The following is a 9,441-nucleotide window of genomic DNA, read 5'->3' on the forward strand; positions in this document are numbered from 1 at the left end:
CGGCACAAGAGGCGTCGCCATGACGTGTAAAAAATCTATATGCACCATTGTACGCTACGCTCGTAATTATACTGCGTTCGTTAATTATTCGCGCCGACTTTCCGTGAATGAAACAGCTGACTCGAGCTGCGCCGAGATAGCAACGCTCCTCTCTCAACGTGAGAGAACGTACACGTTTTCCCGCATACGCACAGAGTTGGGCATTGATCGATACAATCTGTTGATCGATACGTTAGTGTTCACCACTTAAACAACTATCTCTTAGTCGCCAATTGCCAACTGACTCGATCCATTGAAGAGATTAATTGTCAAACGTTTGGTAAAGATGATTAAATCCAAAAATCTGTGACCGATTCAAGGGGGCATGTTTTCGAGGCCGTTTTCACATAATGTGAAATTAGTATCTTCAGGAATTTTTTTCAGAAGAACTATTGAACCTCTTACGTTAAGATTTTGCACACGTATTTATGGGTATTTGGAGTACATAAGTTATTTTTTCCAAGTAAGAATAATCAAAATTATAGGAGTTATATATTTCTTTACAGAGTACGTTTTAGTTTTAATCAGTATGAACGTGGCTATGGCCTGAACCAAAATAAATTAAATGTCTTGATTATTTACAACATTAATTGGCAGTTTTTAATCTAAGTCGAATCGAAAATCTACTTAATTTATGCTTTTAGTAACATATCAAATTTTATAAAATTTATTATCTAGATTAATATTTAAATTCCAATAATTAATGTTCCAAATACCTACTTTATTGTACCAGTTAGATGGAAAATTTAATCGTTAATTGTAATTGGTAATCAAATATGTCCACTGTAATCGTTAATTGCATTAAATATTGCCCAACTCTGTTTACGTATAAATATACATAGGATGTTCGAGTTATTGTTATCTTGTATCAACAATCCTTCTTGTAAATGAGCAGTGTATTGACAAACGATGAATTCCAAGGTATACATTCGACTGTCCCCTAACCAGTACATGCTGTTGCAATGATTTTTGTCGCTTGTAAGTGGTGCAAGTAAATAATTGTTTCCAATAAATACATAAATTTTGCCTGGGAAAAAGACAAATTACATACATTAAATTTCATCAAATGTTTGACTGTACCGTGTTCGAAATAATTGTTCGAAACAAGTACAGAAAATTGATTTAATATTTTCTTTTTCGAGACGCTTCAATCAACTCCGGGAAATTATTTCTATTTTCATTTAATTATTTTATTAGTTTCTCCGGGGGAAACAAAAGCGGAAATACTTCAACCCTTTTCTTTACGCAATTCATTTACAAGATAGATCTTAGCGAACATTCTGTGTACATTGTTTCCCGTTCGAATAGGATCGCAGCGACTTTCGCATGTTCGAATATCTACCCTACACGCGCGTGCACGTGTAAAAAGTCGGGAATCAGCGTGTTAAACAAGAAAAATATTTGCGATCGCCGTCGATCCTAGGGTTTTCTGCAAATACTCATCGACCGTGCAACGTCGCCAGCGTTTCTCGCGTTTGCGTGTTCGTCGTTCCGCGAACGTATTTTTCGCTATCTAGGTTCATATAGTGCACCCATACGTGTAGACTGTACAATGTAAAATATAATTCCATCTAGCTATAGCGACTCTAGATACAGTTGTGTGAGCTTATTTTTTTATTCTTTTCTGTTTTCGCGTCTGCCTACCATCTAACGACTTTCCGGTTCACAATGCTCGTCGCACACACGGTCTCTCCTCTATTCGTCCTCTGTCTGTCTGTTTACCATTTTTATTTCCGCATACACTTATAAATACACGATCACTCATTCTCGCAGCCATTCTATCATACCGCCGTCAGCCACTTCCTCCCATTATGTTCCTCGTTTACGCTCTCTTCTTCTTCTTCGGTTTGCCGCGCGCTACGCATTAATAGTTATGCTTAGGTATGATCCTACCCGTGACACACTTAACTTCAAGGTTTAATGCGTTTAAGTTTAATTAGAGTAACATTTTGCATCGGTAAGATATCTTATTAGAAGTTAACTAGTTTAGTATAAACATTAGTCGTCAGTACATCGAAGGATATGCAGATAGAGAGTTTAGAGGGCAGTGATAACAATATGTCCGAGTCATTCCGCGTCAGCGGATCACTTTGCGGACGTGACCTTGAATATTCCGGGGACATCGAACGTTGATTCGGTCCATGCGAAATTTTCGTGTCCTCTCGTTCCCAAAAATGCACTCCCATTTTCAGGATTCTACTCGCAGGGGCTCGATCTGGTCGAACGGATTTTATTTCGCAATTTTGCGACCGAAAGAAAATATGGCCAGATTCGTGAGATCCAAAGTACCATAAGCCTCCCCTAACTTCGCATGGACCACTTCACCGTCGAATTTCGTCGAAATCCTCGAGATCCTCGGGAAAGTGATTCGTTCAGCGCGGATTGGCTCGTTTGCGTTTCTCGAGGGGTGGCAAACACGTATGGCAATCGGCAGCCGTCTCATGGCACATAATGGCGGAGTTAGAAATAGAGAATCTGTTTTCTTAAGAAAGAAGGGGGGATAATTGTAGGTTGTACACGACTCAAAAAGAATTTCATACTTTCCTTGTTGATATCTTTATTTAGTATTTTCGTATTAATGAGAATTGTTCCTGTTACCCTCCCGAAACTCGTGACTTATCCATTGTCCAAATGAAATGGCGAATCTCTTTCCGAATCATCGAAATGAGTCGCGAATAATGAATGAAACCGTTGTTCAATCAGCTGTTCCCGTCGTTGGATTATTTTCGGTTTGCACACGGAAAGATACGAACGGTTAATACAAAGTTTAAAAGTTTCCAAAAATGTTCGAAACGTTCCGATTGTTAATACGAAAATACCGGGATTGTTTTAGCGAATTTCGCGTAACGTGGACGATGTCGAAGTTCCGTTTTCTCGTTTCGTCGATAGTTTTTCGGATCGCAGTCGCGCAAGTGCTGTCCGTGAGGAGGAGACCCCCCGCGATCGAGGATCTTCCCTCGTCGATCCTCCGACAGGACCCGTCCCCGTGGATCGTCGATCGTGTCGTCGGTTATCGATGATATCGTTAAGACTGCCCGCTCAACTGTAGCCACGTAAATATTACAAAATCCACATCGACTTATCGTTTTATAGCCTACGAATGATCTCGAAGGTGAAGATTTCCAAGTCCGGCGAAGTCGAGAGAGCTTTTGCTTTTTTTCGTTTTCTTTTTTCTTTTCCGTTTCGTTTAAAGAGATGTTGATTTGTGCCATTGAGAAAAGCGTCGTGGTGTGTGTGTGTGTGTGTGTGTGGCGAGAAGCGATCGGTTTTCTGTCGACGACGTCTCGGAATTACAAAATGACCGAAATCGAAAAAGGAGAAAAGGAAAAATCGAAGTAAGCGGCCAAAGGCCATCGTCGACCGGCGGCTCTTGCATTTATCGGCGAAGGTCGTGCTGCACGTGGATCGGTCAAGCTCTTGTGCGATATAAGATATAAAAGAGTTTCGATATCTCTCTCTCTCTCTCTCTCTCTCTCTCTCTCTCTCTCGAAAGAATTGTACAATTTCTCTTTTCTATACCGTGTGTGTTTCGGTTCTCTGGTTTGCTTTCGTTCGTTTTGCTCGAGATTTATCTGAAACGGTGTTTTCTCGCGTTTCGAGAAATTTTGCGTACACGAGCAAATACCGAAAACGATGTCCCTTATCGGCTCGAGTATTTATATAACTTGGATACGAGAGCGTTTGGAGTCGAAGAATGTTCGAAAAAGAGACGAGAAATCAACGGCTGATCCGGATAAACCTTAAAAATACCGTCATCGGTCCGCACGACACGCAGATCTTTCCTGCGACCGTTCTGTCGAAGAAGAATTATTCTCTCTGTGATATGCGTTTGTTCGGGGGCTGTGATTCGGTTAGTTAGATACATAGTTCAGAGTTGAAACGCGGTTATTGTGCTTCCCTGAGAGCCAGTACTACCCCGGCATTGTCACCCGTCGAAGACCACGTTCGCACCTTGGATAAAACTCTTTTCCTCAACACACATTTGCACTTTCCTATCGGCCCTCTCGTCCCAGCGTTCCCAATTATCATTTTACAAAACATACGTTGCCACCATAACGCGCGTAAACTGTCTTCTTTTAATCAAAATCAAAGGGAGTAAATCTTACGACTACAAACATTGTTCTACCGTCAACGATTTTATTCTGACTTCATCAAATCCTAAATCATTAAAGATTCCAATAATAATAATAATTTTATGTTCCAACAAGTGATTTAACCCTAGTACATTTCTCAAAACAAAAACTCGCCAATGTTTCCCTTTCAGATACTTCAAACCGTTCCGTTTCTTTCTGTTTGTATTTTTTTCATTTTTTAAATATAATTTATCGATGTAAACTGTACAGCAAAAAAAGAAAAAGAAAAGGAGTGTAACGTCATCCCAGGGTCCCTCGTGCAGCTCTTTCCGAAGGTCAAAATCGTGACTGTCGAGCTAATGATCGAAAAATCGATTTCACCCAGGAGCTCAGAGTCGGTCGCGAATAATGATGAAAATCGTCTCGTTAAAAATCGAAAGAAAGAGGGAAACAGCAGCTTTGCCACTGCTTTGAAGGGTTAAAGGGTCCGCGCGCGTTCGGTTGCAGCCAATTATATTGTTCGCGGAAGTTGACGTTTTAAATGCTAATTGAAGAAAAGGGGGGGATCGATCGTCGTAACAAGACACCTACGGAGAAGGGAGCACGGTTCGACGTTGGAACGTGAATTGCAACGATAACGAGCCTAACGAGCACACTCGTCGGCGGGAGCTAGACTTTCCGGAATTAATAAGGGAGAAGTAAATCGGATGGGAATCGTAGAGGAAGTTTCAAAGTTGCCTCGAGAACGAAGAACTCGCTTGCCGTGGAATGCCTTGAATCGGTGTTCCTCGAACCTTTCGAATGCCGTGGAATTTATTAAGAAAGCCGGAAACAATAACCAATTTTCTTCATCAATTATGGATACTCGACTTGCGAAGCTCCTGGAATTTTTTGTTCGTACGAAACTGAACGACAATATTGCTGCTTTAATTGTATTTCTCTTGAAATTGCTTTTTCATAGCAGGCGAGAGCATGAATTGCCCTGTGGGGCACTTCGTGTGGCTCCGTTCAGAGCGAGAGCTATGAAACCACGCCCACTTGTCCTTTAAACATTTTTTCCAGTAAACGCGGTATAAATAGCAATAATACTGTTCATTTTTGTGCAACAAAGAAACTCCAGGTACTTTTCCACATAGATTAAAGATATCGATTGTAGTCATTTAAGATGCAATCTTTAATTTAATTGATTTATGAACGAACACTGTCGCACAAAAGTAGCTCTTAGTTTCCTTAAAGAAATATCTTCCCTATTTTTTCTATTTCGTTTAAAAATATTATTATATTAAAGAGAAATCGGTCAAGTATAACTTGCCATGAACGTTACAGTAAATCGCCTTTAAAAAGTAAGTTTTGTGCAGTTTGCGAAGTGCTTTAAATATCCGATCGGCAGTGTGAGTATTTTGGAATTCTTATATTAACGAAACGTCAACGTGGAATCATTAATTTTGTTAAAGAGATCAGAGTGCGTTAAAATACTTCTCTTATGATATACTACAAATTGAATTCGTTTCGGAAATTTTGTTCCTCCTCGAAGAACTTTGTATACAATATAATTCAAACCTCCACTTACATGTTTCACGTACGTTACTATTAATTAATAAAAATAATATAAAACTTTTTAACTCTTTTCTTAAACGTATATGCTTAGGTTGATAGAACTTGCGTAAATTCTTTTTGTATTTTGCTTTCACGTTTATTTATTACAAGCTTTGTGCTTCGTAGCATTCTAGAATTCTATATTTATAATTATTTAATTTCTGTGTTTCAATAAGAGTTTATATCGTCGGTGCATAATATTTTAAACATTGCTTACTTCGAGTAACCGATATTAATCTTAAACAACAGATCGAGTCTTACAAATTCAGCGAGCATTTTGTCGCTTTTACGGGAATCGTTCTAATCAAATCTAATGTTTCCATTTTATGAAAAATATTCGTGGAATAGATTCAGAATGGTTGATTTTAGCATGGCTTCCGTTTTATCTCCGTACGAAATATCCACAACCGTTTCGAGTTTCCAGGTTCGAGGAACGCCGGTTTCAAAGAAAATGGCGCACCGACTGCAGGTTCTCCACGCGGCGAGCATTTTGCTAAGTATTAAAAAGCTTTCAACAATCGGACGTTTTTCTTCTTGTCTTTCGAGGTAATGGTTTCCCCGACTATCATTTCCACATTTTCTCTCTCTCTCTCTCTCTCTCTCTCTCTTTCTCTTTCTCTCTGTGTTCCTCTCGTTAATCGTTCTAGGAATACGCGTCGAGAGCTCGAAAACGTTTCGCTCGTGAAAAATAGCTCTTTGACGAGTCGGCCCCTTTCACAAATGTCCCGTAGGAGCTCAAGTAATTCGAGGAATCGCCCAATGATCATTGCAATGACGACAACGGTTCCGGGGGATTAGAAACAACAAATAATCGCGGTCTCGACTAGTGCTAGCATTTTATGCGGTTACCTAGGCCATTGGCATTATTACAGAGAAATTAACATGGTATATTAGATTAATTTTCCACGCTCTTAGCTTTTACATTCAATCGTCAAAATTTACGTGCTCTGCAATGTGGAATTTTTTCCAAAATTATCTGCCATCTATATCAAGATGTAAAAATCTCTATGATCTTTGTTGATTTGAAAACTGATTTAAAATTTACGTCGTTGCCTTAGTGCTCTGCAATTTAGAATTTCATTCAAAATTATTTTTGCTATCTGCATCTATTCTAAGGCGGACTCAACTTCGAACGGAACGTGTTTCAGCACAGGTACACAGAAAGCCAGCACCAGCCCCGAAAAACAGGATTCTCTGAAAAATCGACGCGCACCGATCGCCTCGAGATCGAGGAAGCTGTGTCCAAGCAGATAAAAGTTTCATCGAATACTGGAAGCAAGCATTCCAGTGAGTTACCGACTCGACGGAGGAGCTGAACAAAAACGGGCCTGGTGTTTGTTCGGCGCTGATATAATTAATATTTCGGTTTTTCGTTTGTTGAAGCCGCGAGCAAAAAGGGCTTTATTAAAATGTCACAATGGGTAGCGAGTATCGCGTCGAAAAAATGTAGAGAAAAGTGCTGTCAACGAAACGAATGATCGAAACGCGCGAGATCCTCGGTAGAAAGAAATCAGAATGGACGTCAAAGGGTCAAGCACCGGTCAAACGTTCCTCGATTCGTTTGTCCATTTTCTTTTTCTTTTTTTCTTTTTGGCAAATACTGTTGTTTACACCCTGCGCTTTCGTAGAAACGTCTATGCACATGGCCGTGTTGTCGACCACTCGACAGTGTCCTCCGAGTCACTTGAAAACTTACTCATGGCCTCGCGATGCTGTCGCGAAATCAACTCGCGTGTTAATTACACACCGTCATCATCGGTTGTCCTCCGTTACGGCGAAGAACCGCGGGCCCATATACACGTACACACACAGGCACGCAACACACACGTACACTGAAACGCGCTCGCACGCTCTTCCGTTAATAAAATCTATATAATTTTTAATAAACAATTTACACGTATAACATAATCGATAAATTGTCATATCTGGTGTACGACGTATCTGCGTACACGTTCCTCGCCGTGTGCTCGCGCGTACGCACATACGCGTACATTGCGTGTATACTTTTCCCTTCCTCTTCTTCTTTCTCTGTTTCTTTTCTCTCTTTCTCTATACAACAATAAGTTCATTAATCGCTAGATAGGATCGTTCGCATCGATACTTTCGTCCTTGCGCTCCTCGTTAATCCCAACACTCTCTCACCGTTGTCGACATTGTACGTACCGGTATACAAGTATACTATGTATGCTGGACTACGATAAACGTCTCGACCGGAAGCGAGTACGATCCTTGAAATACGGCAAGACGCGCGAAATTCACTCAGGCTGTTGCACCGTGGCGAATAATAGGCGAAATGCTGGCCAAAATTTGCCCGTCGATGTGCAAAAATTGTCAACGGTTCTTAAGACATTTTACACATTCGAGTAAAATATATTTTGACATCAACAGCGCACAGTATCAGCAACATGTCTATTATAATCCCAGGAACAATTCTGCTTTGGATTTGTACGACAGTTCTTCGTTAAGCTTACATGAATTAGAAATTAGGGGGGTTAATATATTTTGGGTAAATTGTCAAGATTTAATAAAATAACTCTGAGAAGTGACAGAGTCGAATATTTATTAGTTAGTTCACCCTTATCCCTCCTATCAGGCACCATCTTTGTCAAGCGCTTAACGGTATGGTGGAATTGTCGGTTAACAATCACACTGAACAGTTGGAGTGATAAGGGTTAATATATTAAACGCTACGTGTACGAACTTTTGTATCCGAAATTATCTGTCGAAATAAGCTCATCTCTTTTCACTTAAATCCAAAGAATTTCGCTCAACAATATTTCTTTGAACAGAGAAATACAATTTGCGATATTTACAATTGTTGAAAAGCTTTCATTTCATAAATTTCGTCTCGAAGATTAGACGTTTCAAGTTTAAAGAAAATACGACTGTACTTCTTGAAATTCTACCTACAATATAAACCCATCTTTAGGTACGCGTCTTTAAAGTTAGCGTCAACGAATCTGTGTCCCACTGTGTGCACAAAATCGACAATAACTTTCGAAGCCGCAGAGATTCGCGAAAGACAATTAGCGGAGTGTTTAGAGGAAGCTCTCCTCTTCAATGTAAAAAAGAATTAGCCTGGAGGCATGTTAAGAAAGTTACTATTTACACGAATAAACACAAAATCTACTATCATATTCGATTTTCGGTAGAGCCATTCCTGTAGAACCTGAAGAAGCTGTAGTGGCTTTCACCCTCCGTGAAACCAACGCCAATACACTATTGAAACACTATCCAAAGATCAATATAAGTACATTAAAGAGATTGTTAAAAACTCGTTCTAATTTTCTTCACAAAAGTTCATTCCACAAAATCATCCAAATTCCAACAGTCTCAAAACAATTATAATAGAAAAAACGCAGTAAAAATGTAATATTGTCAAAATATGCGTAGACGTCTCAAGAACCATCCATACTAAATAAATCCAAAAAATTGCACGTCGTTCTCGACTTTCAGCCAGAATTTCGTCACTGTTCGTCACCGCGCGACGGCGTGGTCTGAAGGAAGGATCACGCACGCGAACGTTCTATGGTACATAATAAATCTTTCATATACAATAAATATAATACACAACTAACAATATAGCAACAAGGAAGAAGTTTGATTTGACGACGATCGCGGGTCGCGTGCCGTATTCCAAGGCTCCGAAAGAACGGCGACTACAGTGATTTCTCTATATACGTCGCCAAGGCCTACACGACAAACGTCGCGTAATTATCCCCACTACCGCGGG

At 40.0% G+C, this 9,441-nt stretch overlaps 1 protein-coding gene across 1 annotated transcript; it reads left to right on the forward strand.

Moving 5' to 3' along the window:
- Positions 1-3,685: 3,685 nt before the first annotated feature.
- On the forward strand, positions 3,686-9,195 carry LOC143354767 (uncharacterized). The gene is made up of 2 exons (XM_076789073.1): positions 3,686-3,889; positions 6,857-9,195. The coding sequence occupies exons 1-2, from the start codon at positions 3,734-3,736 to the stop codon at positions 7,022-7,024; spliced, it is 324 nt and encodes a 107-aa protein (XP_076645188.1). The 5' UTR covers positions 3,686-3,733; the 3' UTR covers positions 7,025-9,195.
- The last annotated feature ends 246 nt before the right edge of the window (positions 9,196-9,441 follow it).

Source organism: Halictus rubicundus, chromosome 6, assembly GCF_050948215.1.
Source record: "Halictus rubicundus isolate RS-2024b chromosome 6, iyHalRubi1_principal, whole genome shotgun sequence".
Lineage (NCBI taxonomy): Eukaryota > Metazoa > Arthropoda > Insecta > Hymenoptera > Halictidae > Halictus > Halictus rubicundus.